Source organism: Myotis brandtii, unplaced genomic scaffold (assembly GCF_000412655.1).
Source record: "Myotis brandtii unplaced genomic scaffold, ASM41265v1 scaffold776, whole genome shotgun sequence".
NCBI lineage: Eukaryota > Metazoa > Chordata > Mammalia > Chiroptera > Vespertilionidae > Myotis > Myotis brandtii.
The window spans coordinates 22,481-34,961 of NW_005371110.1; the positions used below are offsets into that span (position 1 = coordinate 22,481).

Genomic DNA, 12,481 nt, shown 5'->3' on the forward strand with positions numbered 1-12,481 from the left:
GCCAGCACACAGTAGTTAGACAATTTTATATGACTATTTATAATGTTTTTAATTACTAATATGGATTCTTGGAAGGAAGCCACATAGCAGTTCTGTATTCACTTTTTATTCTTTATCATTATAGTTCTACACAATCACTTCTGTTTCATTTAAAGCAGGTTTTCTGGATGACTGCAGTTTTTTTCTTTGGGACACTGACAGGTCTTGGCACACTTTCCATTACATAAGAACAAAGAAGGTAGATTGGACAGTCACAAAGATTTTGAGACACAACCAAGAGTCTGGCTGGGCTGATGGATAAGGTTCATCTCCCATGTGAGATCATTCTGTCAAGACTGGGAGAGGTGCTTGTTTCATCTAATGTGCAGGAATCAACCCACAGAGTCAAGGAAAATGAAGAAACAGAGATATCTTATGTTCCAAACCCAAGAACTAGAAAAAACTTCAGTAACATACCTTAATGAAATGGAGATAAGTGACTTACCTAATAAAGAGTTCAAAATAATGGTCATAAAGATGCTAACCAAAGTCAGGAAAATAATGTATGAACAAAGTGAGAATTTCTATTTATGGCCTTATTTACATATGACACCTGAAATCATATTGTAAAATTAATGTCTCATTAGAAAGTGCTATGTGTGATTTGCTGTGAGGGACTCCATTATCACCTTACCAAGTTCTCCACTGAGCACATTAATTACAGTGAGAAGGTACAACAGGGCTGACACCCTCTTGAATAGCTCATTTTCACCTATTTAAGTCTCTATTGAAGTCAGTTTTTGTTTGAAAATAATTTTGACATGTGATCCCTAATGTGCTGGGCCAGCTCAGCCAAGGGTTCTGCAAGCCTGAGGGAGGACAGCGAAGGATAAAGAAATGACAAAGAGAATAAGCTGGGTCTAGGTGGATCTTCCTGTGCCTGGCTGAGGCCACAGAGATCAGAATGGCAAGCTGAGCCTTAATTTTATAGCCAGAGGTAAACAAGGTAGTGGTCACCATAGTTACAGTGTACTTGTGAGTTTTACTTGTTTTGGCAGCACTTGCTACATCTTCCTCAGCCCATTAGCTTCCCAGATAAGATCTAGGGAGGTCATAAGGTCAAGCCTAATTACCCTAAGAGGACTGTGCCCTCTAAGCTGGGACCTGTTTGTGGCTTTGCCAACAGGTCAGTCCGAGGCTTAACCCTATAGCCACGCCCTACACCCTAATCCTTGCCAATATTTATAATGTCATTACTTTCGATACTGGCATAATTCCTCATTGTTCAGTGTACTCTTCTCAAAAAAAATGAAATGTAGATGATCAAATGTTTCCTGGATATTTTGTTAAAACTGCATACTCATACCTTTTTTTGTCCCTTGTGTTTTAAATTTATTATTTGTTTTTTTCATTCTTTAAAAATAATAACTAAAACTTTCCAAAATCAAACTGTACAGTACTTTCCAAAAAAAGGCATTGTCATAAAGGGTTTTAGGGTTTTATTGCTTTTACAGGTAAAAGAAAATAGGATATAACTTTTCAGACTTTGTCCATGCAGACTATACAATATTTAAATATTTAGATAAAATTATAACTTTACTATGATGCTGTTTAGTTTCAATATGAAGGTCACTGAACATTCCTATCATTCACATGGTGCATCTAGCTAAGGTGTGGGGTTCCTTTGACCTGTAGCAACATTTAAAGTCTCTGCAACTACACAGAGAGCAGTTTCCTCTGAGAGAATTCTAGGAACTAGCAGAGTGACACCTACATATTGTGCAAACATGAAAATACATCACGCGTACTTATCACATCTCCCTGGAGTCAGGAGAGGCCAGCAGGCACCTCATGAGGCCTCTCACTTGAGTTCACCCCTAATTACAAACATCTCCATGCAAGGAGCTTGTATAGACATCTGGCAGCCCACTTTTGCCTCTGCCACCCAATGTATATCTAGATCTACTGGCTTTGATAGCCAATGAGACTTGTATTCATGAGTCCCACAGACCATAGCAACCTAATTTATTAATGGTGCAGGAGCCCCTTCAGAGGCTACAGCAGTACAGAAGGAGCAGGCAAAACATCTCCCCATTTCTCCCTGGAAGGACCCTAACTACATCCTATCCTGGTTGCTGCCTGAGGGTCCAGCTTCTAATCAGCATACATGTAGGTCAAGCATGTCAAACTTGCAGCTGGCAGGCTGCATGCCTCCTTTAGGGATTCGGCCTGCTGGCCAAGAGTTTGAAATGCTTGATCTAGGATCAGTGATGGCGAACCTTTTGAGCTCGGCGTGTCAGTATTTGAAAAACCCTAACTTAACTCTGGTGCCGTGTCACATATAGAAATTTTTTGATATTTGCAACCATAGTAAAACAAAGACTTATATTTTTGATATTTATTTTATATATTTAAATGCCATTTAACAAAGAAAAATCAACCAAAAAAAATGAGTTCGCGTGTCACCTCTGACAAGCGTGTCATAGGTTCGCCATCACTGCCTTAGACAGTGGTTCTCAACCTTCTGGCCCTTTAAATACAGTTCCTCATGTTGTGACCCAACCATAAAATTATTTTCGTTGCTACTTCATAACTGTAATGTTGCTACTGTTATGAATCATAATGTAAATATCTGATATGCAGGATGGTCTTAGGCGACCCCTGTGAAAGGGTCGTTCGACCGCCAAAGGGGCCGAGACCCACAGGTTGAGAACCGCTGTATAAAGCGCTGGCCTAGAGGATAATCCCCTCCATCAACATGCCAACTTGAGGGCAGGAATCACATCTTATTAACCATTGAATGCCCAGTATCTGGACATACAGGGCACTTAGGAAATGTTGGTCAAATTAAAAAAAAAAGGAAGGAAGGAAGGGATTGAGGGAGGGGAGGGAAGGAGGGAGGGAGGCAGGGAGGGAAAAGAAAGATAGATGTTGGCCACCTGGTCGAGCTATGGATTGGTTCCACAAGGTCACAGGCATAAGTTTATGTAAACTTCAACATGCAGAGAAAAAGGCTGGGGAGATCATAAAACTTAAAGAAAGGACAGTGGAATTCATCCAATCAGATGAAAAAAAAAGAAAAAAAAAGAATGTTAGAGAGTGAAGGTAACTTAAGGGACATATGGACTATTATCAGTTGCAACACTATATGCATTATAGAGTTCCTAGAAGGAGAAAAGAAAGGGGGTAGAAGAGTTATTTAAGGAAATGATGGCTGAAAACCTAACCTGAGGAAAGAAACAGATATTCATTTCTAGACAACCCAGAGAGTTCCAAATAAGAGGCATACAAAGAAAGCTACACCAACGCACACTATAATTGTCAAAAGTTAAAGACAGGGAGAGTATCTTAAAAGCAGCAAAAGAAAAACAACTGGTCATAAACAAGGGAACAACCTAAGCCTATCAGCAGATTTTTTTTAGCAGAAACATTGGAGGGCAAGGGAATGAATGACATGATATATTCATAGTACTGAAAGAAAAGATTGCCAACAAATAATATTCTACCCAATAAACTTGTCCTTCAGAATTCAATGAGAGAGAAAAAACTTCCAGACAAGCAAAAGCTAAAGGACCACTATGACCAGCCTCAAAGGAAGTGTTAAAAGAATTCTTCAAGTTGAGATGAAAGGGTGCTAATAAGTAACAGGAAAACATAGGAAAATACAACTCTACTGGTAATGGTAAATACATAGTTAAATTAGGAATACTCTAATATAATGGTGGTGGATAAATTATTTATAACTCTACTATTAGGTTTAAAAAAGTATTAAAAATAAATTTTTAATGAATACAATGGTGAAAGGATATAAAGTGTGACAAAAACCCAAAATATATGTGGAAGAGATTAGAAATATAGAGTTTTATCATGCCTTTAGAGTTAAGTTGTTATTAGCTTAAAATAGACTTTCATAAATACAAGAAGTTTTATGTAAGTCTTATGGCAACTACAAAGTAATAACCTATAGTAGATACACAGAAAGAAAAAGAGTAAGAATTTAAGCGTACCACCGTAAAAATTATCAAATCACAAAGGATAAGAGTAAGAGAAGAAAGGAACAAAAAAGTACAAAACAGCAAGAAAAAGGTTAAAAATAATGAAAGTAAGTCCATACTTATCTATTTATTTTACTTTAAATGTAAATGGCTAGATTCTACAATCCAAATACATAGGTGATTGAGTCTACAACAATTAAAGAAAATATGACCCAAATGTATGCTACCTAGAAGAGACTCACTTCCGATTTAAGGACACACATAGATTGAAAGTGAAGGGATGGCGAAGGTATTTCATGAAAATGGTAATAACAAAAGCAGGGGTAGCTATACTTATACCAGTAAAATACTCTTTAAGCTAATGGTCACAACAGACAAAGTGAAATATAATGATTAAAAGGTCAATCCAACAAGATGATATTGCATTTGTAAATACTTATACACCTAACATAGGATCACCTAAATGAACAGCAAATATGAACAGACCTGAAGAGAGATAAATAGCATTTGACAAAAATTCAACATCCAATCATTATGGAAACTTTCAACAGCATGTATATACAGGGAAAGACGACAACCAAGTAAAGGCAATCTATGACAAGCCCAAAGCTAAAATACTCTATGATGAAAAACAGAAAGCTTTTCCACTAAGAACAGTCAAAAAGACAAGGATGCCCACTCTTGATACTTTTATTCAAAATATTACCTGGAGCTCTAGTCAGAGCAGTTAGACAACAAAACGAAATAAACGTTATCCAAATTGGAAAGGAAGAAGTAAAATGGACCCTATTTACGGATGTCATGATAGTATATATATAGAAAACACTAAAGACTCCATTAAAAGCTTTTAGAATTAATAAAAAAATTAAGTAAAGTCCCAGGATTCAAAATCAATGTTCAAAACTCAATTGTATATTTATACACTCACAATAAGCTACCAAAAAGGAAAACATCCTTGATATTTGTTTTGACCATGATTTTTTGGGGGTACACACCAAAAGCAGAATTGAAAATAACAGGTGGGAGTACCTCAAACTAAAAGCTTCTGCACAATAAAGAAAAGCATCAACAAAATTAAAATGCAGCGTACAGAATGGGATAAAATATTTGGAAATCATATATCTGATAAGGGGTTAATATCCAAAATATGTAGAGAACTCACACATCTCAGATAAAAAATGGGAATAGTGCCCTGACCGGTTAGGCTCAGTGGATAGAGTGTTGGCCTGCGGACTGAAGGGTCCCAGGTTCGATTCCAGTCAAGGGCATGTACCTTGGTTGTGGGCACATCCCCAGAAGGGGGTGTGCAAGAGGTAGCTGATTGATGTTTCTCTCTCATCGATGTTTCTAACTCTCTATCCCTCTCCCTTCCTCTCTGTAAAAATCAATAAAATATTTTAAAAAAATGGGAAGAGCTCTGAAGAGACATTTTCCAAAGACATACAAAAGGACTACAGGTCCATGGAAAGGGGTTCAGCATCACTAATCATCAGGGAAAAGCAAATCGAAACCACAGTGCGATACCACCTAACATCCGGTGGAATGCCTATCATCAAAAAGACAAGAGATAACAAATTTGGCAAGGATGTGGGGAAAAGGAGACATGTACAGTTTTGGTAGGAATTTAAATTGTTACAACCATTATGGAAGAAAGTGTGGAGTTTCCTCAAAAAAATTAAAAATAGAACTATCACATGATCCAGCAATCCCAGTTCTGGTATACTATATCCAAAGGAAATTAAAACAGGATATTGAAAAGATATCTGTACTTCTGTGTTTGTTGCACATTATTCACAATGACAATATATGGAAACAACCTTGGTGTCCCTCAAAAGATGAGTAAGATACACACACACACACACACACACACACACACACACACACACACACAGGAATATTATTCAGCTATGAAAAAGAAGGAAATTGTTTGTTGGTTACATTATAAATGGACCATGAGGGCAGTATGCTAAGCTAAATAAGCCAGACAGAGAAAGACAAATAGTGCATACTATTACTTATATAGGGAGTCTAAAAAAAAGAGGCAAATATAGAAAAATAGTAGAAAAGTGGTTGCCAGAGGTTGGGGGTGGAGGAAATAGGGAGATGTTGATATGCGATTGTAAACTTCTAGCTATGAGATGAAAGGTCTGAGGATCTAATGTATAACCTGGTGACTAGAATTGATAACACAGTATTGTATAATTGAAATATGCTGAGAGCAGGACTTGTTCTCACACACACAAAAGAAGATAAATACGTGAGGTGATGGATGTGTTAATTACATGAGCAGAATACCTTCACAATGTATATGTATATCAAATCACTATAATAATAAAAGCATAATATGCTAATTAGACCAGATGTCATCCAGGATGAAGCTGGGGCTGCGAGGGAAGCCCGGGTCCCAGGTGCCTGCCGGCAGCTGGAGGGAAACCTGGGTCCCGGGTGCCGGAGAGAAGCCGGTGCTGGCAGCTGGGGGAAGCAAGGCCTACTCTTGCATAAATTTTGTGCATCAGGCCTCTAGTGTACCCTATAAATATCTCATAAAATATATGTCAATAACACCTCAATACAGCTAGAAAAACAATAGGGTTGAATTGAATAGAACTTCTACTAATTTTACCTCAGGCTTTAGACCTTGTGAAAGTTATTGGCATGTAGCTAAACATTTTTAAGTCTAAATAGAAATTGGGTTAACCCTTGAATAAGAGATCTGTTTTATGTTGCTGCCAATCAAATGGTAGACAAACAGGATGTCTTAGTAGATAATAAAATAATTCAGTAAAGGATGGTTGTTTTGTAATTATGTCTTAAAGATATTATATCAATTTAAAGCATATTAGATTATTGCCTTCCTTCATAAGGAATATCCTACATGCTGATAATTATTTTGCAATTTTGTACTATAGGTGATTTTCAGATGAAATTGGTATATTAAATATGCAGGATTTTTGGTTCTTATTATATGTGCAGTGTACATTTTATTTGTGCTCACTTTGTCAGTCAGCTGTGATGTCGCTAACCATGTTCCCCCAGGGATCTTTACTGAGATTTTGTGCAGAATTGGTGAATGTCAGAAAACACCTGCTTTAATAGGCTATGCAATCCCTTTTTGGGCTAGGATGACAAACCAGATCTAAAATGGGGAATTTTTTAAATGTTGGAGTGACAGCAAGTAAATGTTGGGTTTTGCTGCCAATATTGGTGGAACACAATTCATATTGTTGAGGCATTGTCTTCCTCCTAAGGTAGAATACTAGTGAATATCCTCAAAAGAAAACAAAGAGGAATAGGTTTACCTTAGGCAGGGGTTTGGCAGGCTTGCAGTGGAGTCCTCCAACAAAATCGAAATGTGGTAAGACTGGGCGAGGAAATTCAAAATCCCAATAGGTTCGAATGAGCCACACTTCAGCTTTCTCCATTGTCTCATATAATGTAGTGGGTCTTCCTGAAGGGAAAAGCAAACAGAAGGTAGAGGAAATGAGAGTATTTTAATGTAAGTACTATACTAGGACATTTTCTGAAAGGGGCTTGGGATAAGGTAGCCAAAATGCTTTAAAGTGTCTGTGGTTTGATAATATAAATGTTTATGTATATGGTATATATGTATACATACTCATATGTGTGATAAAATATATAAAATTTATACGTTTTATGTTTATGTTCAAATATATAAGACAAAGCGCTAGAGACTTTTTATCTCTGATATGACATCAGTACATTCACAATGATAAACCATTAAATGTAAGCCACTATAGAATTAAACATATTTGTTTTCTTTGTAAAACTACAAAAGTAACAGATGCAAATACACAATTATTTGAGCTCCCTAATCGATTTATCAATGGAAACACGTTGCCTTATAAATACTCAGCTTAGTTTCTACAATTTAGCAAGCTATTCCCTGAATACTAGATTTTCTAAGAACTGTGAGGTTTTTGAAGTATATTTATATATATTTAATAATAATATTTGCAAATAACAGCTGGAAAGTTTTTATAAGATATGGAAAATAGATGTGTTCTCTTTAGTTTTGGATCATTTGTCAGTAATGAAAAGATACAGTTTTTACAAATACAGAGCAATAACTTGATTGTCCACACTTCAACACAATTTTTGACCTTTAAAACAGTGTAAGCACTGAGTGAATGAATATGTAGTTATTAGAAACTTTGATTTGTAGGTTCTTGAGTCAGGTTGGAGTTATTATATCTCTCTATCATGAAAGAGTTTTTTAGGTAACATGGCAAAACAGGTTAATTTTAAAATAAAGAACCTGAGGAGGAACAAGTGGAAACAATGATGTCAAAGCTCAATAGACAGCTGTGCTAGAAGTAAAGTAACATCTCAATCTACTTTTCTGCTTTGATCAAGATATTTAGTGAAATTTCTAATGCCTATTTTTTAGGTTGAAAAATCATAGTGTAATGGGTATTTTGGAAATAAGTACAGCACAGAGAATTTTTAGGATAGTGAAATCACTCTATATAATACATGTCATTATAAATTTGTTAAAACCCATGGAATATGTAACACCATGAGTGAACTCCAACATGAACTGTGGTCTTTGGAGCATAGCAATGTGCCACTCTAGGTTCAACGATTGTAGCAAATGTATCCCTCAGGTGTGATATGTTGAAAATGAGGGAGTCTATACATGTGTGGGGGCAGAGGTTATATGGGAAATCTTACTCAATATTGCTGTGAACTTAAAAGTTCTCTAACAATAAGTGTAGGATGGGCAATATTTTGACATTATATTTAAGAAAAAACAAAGAATAAAACACTTTACCCAGAAAAAAGAATAAAAAATAAATTATATTACAAACAGACAAAGAATTGGTATAATGGCTTCTAGAATTCCTCAGTGCTTCAATTTGTGGTTTTTGACTTCCTGAAATCTCCTGTATTAACAGTGGATCACAGGGTTAAAAATGGCCTAATAATTTAAACATTTCTACAATATTTGTGAGATTGAAATATCATTATATATTATTATTTAGTCATTTTACTTATAAAAGATATTTCCTCTGACTTTATATTTGTACAAACTCTCCTTCTATGGCATTAGCAAAGTTTGGGTTTCAAGCTATCAATTAAAACATGACTTACCTAGTACATCACTATAAAACTGATCCCACTTCTTCTGATTATATGTTTGGAACCAGAAGTCAAAATAAAGCATGTAAATCATATTTTTTACTCGCTCCATGAATGTCATTTGATCACTTAATTCAGACAAGACAACAGGTACGTAGGATGGAGGGAATGGAAGTCCTCCACTGTACTTTTCAATTGTATAGCCAGGAGAGAAGCGGAGACTGTACACAAAAGGTATTTTAAGTAGCTCAGCCAGCAGCTCACCACAGGGTCCAATGGCATCTGCAAGAACGACATCAAACCTTGATTCCTGTAGCTTTGTCATAAGTTTCTTGTTCAAAACTACATCTTTACATAGTGTTTGAACACAATCAGTATATTCCCAAATGATATCTTTCATTAGTGAAAAATAAGTCCAAAATGTATCTTTAGGCATATATGACCACTTAGAGATCAGCCCCATGAAAAGATTCTCAAAATCATCTTTTGTTAAAGATGTAGGAAAAACCTCAAATTGAATAGCAGATGGTTTATTGGGATCAACAAGAATTGAAGCTGAAGATGTCAGAACAGTCACTTCATGACCTCTCTGGACAAGTGCATCCAGGATGGTCTTCATGTTGATCCAATGGCTGTATTCTGTGGGCCACACCAGCACCTTTCCACAACTCCCAGGGCTGAAGTGACCACTCAGCTGTAGCAGCAGCAGAACTGAAATCCACTTCATCGGCATCCTGGTGGCACACAGGCTTCTTTTCAAATCACTGATCCCTTTACCATGGCTCATGCTTACGTGCAAAGGGAAATCAATTAGAAAGTTAAAATATAATCCACACTCCCAAAGTAAATACATTTGATTAACATTCAGACCATTTGGATGGAAGTGGAAAAAGTAAATATAGATGATCTTATTTGTAAACAAGTGGCTTTAATATCTGTTTTATGATTATAAGCACTATCAATGACCTTGTTTTTTCAAGTCTTCTGTTTTATTTCCACTTAAAGGGTCTCCTCTAAGTAGAAAAGGAAAGGCCATAACCAGAAATAAGAAAATATGAGAAAGGAATAAAAACTCCACAGGTAAAGCCAAATATTAATAAAGACATCGTATTAGACATTTTAAAAGCTACTACAAAGGTAAAAAGGAAAAAATGTATGTAACTCAACTCAAAATACAATAAGTAATTAGGGGATACACAATACAAAAATATCTAAAACATGGCACCAATAACATAAAACATAGAGGAGGGAGTGAAAATTTAATTCTTATACAATATACTTGAATTTAAATGCATATTATCTTAAAATAGACTGCTACAGATATAGAATTATATACGTAAACCTTATGATGACCAGAAACTAAAACCGTAGAAAAGATATATAAAGAACTAAGAGGAAGGAATACACACCAAACACTAAAGAAAAACAGCAAACCACTAGGGAAGAGATCAAGAAAAGAAGAAAGAAACAGAGGAGAAGTATAAGAACACCAAAAAACTATTAACAAAATGGTAATAGGTAAATACTTATCAATAATTACTTTAATGAAAATGGATTTAATGCTCCAATAGAAAGACATAAGGTGGCCCTAGCCAGGTGGCTCAGTTGGTTAGAGTGTTGTCCTGTGCATGAAAAGGTTGCAGGTGTGATCCCTAACTGGGGCCCATATGGGAGGCAACAGATGATCTATGTTCTCTCACACATAGATGTCTCTCCCTCTCCCTCTCCCTCTCCCTCTCTCTTTCCCTCTCCCTCTCCCTCTCCCTCTCCTTCTCCTTCTCCTTCTCCCTCTCTCCCTCCCCCTACCTCACCTCCTCCCTCTCTCTCTACAATCAATAAACATATCCTCATGTGAAGATTAAAAAAAAAAGACATAGGTTAGCTGTAAAGATTAAAAATTATGTCCTATCTACAAGCTGCTTATAAGAGGCACTTCAAAGACACATATAGTGGGAAAATGAAGGGATGGAAAAAGATATTCCATGCCAATAGAAATGAAAAGGAAGCTGAGGTAGTGATGCTTATATCAGACAAAGTAGACTTTAAAACAAAAAAAAATGTAAAGAAAGGCAAGGACATTACATAATGATAAAGAGATCAATCTAAGAACAGAATGTAACATTTGTAAATATCTGCACACCTAACATAGGAGCACCTGGATATATAATGCAATTATCAATGGACATAAAGTGAGAAATCCAAAGTAATACAATAATAGTAGGGGATTTTAATACCACACTCACATCAATGGATAGATCATCCAGACAGAAAATTAAAAGTAATGAATGGCTTAAAATGTCACATAAGATGATATTGGCTTAATAGATATTTATGGAACATTTCATCCCCTAACTGCATAATACACATTTTTTTTCAAGTGCACCTAGAACATTCTCTAGGATAGATCACTTATTAGACCACAAGACAGCCTCAAAACACTTCAGAAGATAGAGATTATATCAAGCACCTTTTCCAATCACAATGGTGCAAAACTAGACATCAACTACAGGAAGAAAACTGGAATGAAAACAAGTATGTGGAGACTAAACAACATGCTACTAAACAACTAATGGATCAAGATCAAATCACACAAGAAATGAAAAGTACCTTAAAACAGAGCAGAGTATCAAGATAGTGGCATAAGTAAGCACCTGTACTCACCGCCTCCCACAACCTCATCAAAATTACAACTAAAATATAGAGCAACCATGATTCAGAACCACCTGAAAGCTGGCTGAATGGAAGTCCTACAGCTAGAGAAGTAAAGATGAGAGTACATTGAGACTGGTAGGAGGGGCGGAGGCACATAAAAGGTTAGTTCAACACCCAGGTGTGGTGTTTTTTTTCTACAGTAGGGATCTCAGCTGCAGAGATCCCAGACCCATACCAGACCCCCAACCCAGGGTTCCTGAGCTGGGAAGAGAAGTCCTCATAACTTTAGGCTGTAAAAAGCAGCAGGGATTGTGGCTGAGTGACATGGAGGCTGCTGAAAATCCAGGAAGTTTCTCTTAAAGGAACTTATTTGCATACTAGGGGCTCAGTGCATGAATTCGTGCACCTTGAAAGGAACTGTGGGCTGCGAGGCTGTAGTGGGCACAGGGGTGGGTCTTGGCCCAACTTCAGAGTCCCTGCCCCATACAAATAGTCTCTTCCCCTCTTCTACTTCATTCTCTCTTTTCGCTCTTTTTTTTCTTTTTCTTTTTTCCCCCCTCTTTTTTCCCCCCAATTTCATTTTTGCACTCCTTTTTTTTCTTTCTTATTTTTCTTTTCTTTTCTTTTTTCTCTTTTATCTTTTTCTCTTCTTTTCTCCTTATCCCCTAATTCTCTTAATTCGGGTGGTCACCTTTATTTGGGGTTATTAATATCGTGAATATATTTGTGTTCAGTGCCTGGTACGTTGTGCCTTG

The 12,481-nt window shown here is 36.5% G+C and overlaps 1 protein-coding gene across 1 annotated transcript in view; it reads right to left on the bottom strand.

Moving 5' to 3' along the window:
- Positions 1-12,481, bottom strand: part of LOC102250197 (UDP-glucuronosyltransferase 2B31) — a 46,976-nt gene that overhangs the window by 12,920 nt on the left and 21,575 nt on the right. Inside the window, exons 2-3 of the mRNA XM_005883176.2 lie at positions 9,087-9,862; positions 7,274-7,422 (exon numbers count right to left, since the gene is read on the bottom strand). Of these exons, the coding sequence (XP_005883238.1) occupies positions 7,274-7,422; positions 9,087-9,861 (924 nt within the window). The 5' untranslated portion in view covers position 9,862. The remainder of the gene's footprint in view (positions 1-7,273; positions 7,423-9,086; positions 9,863-12,481) is intronic.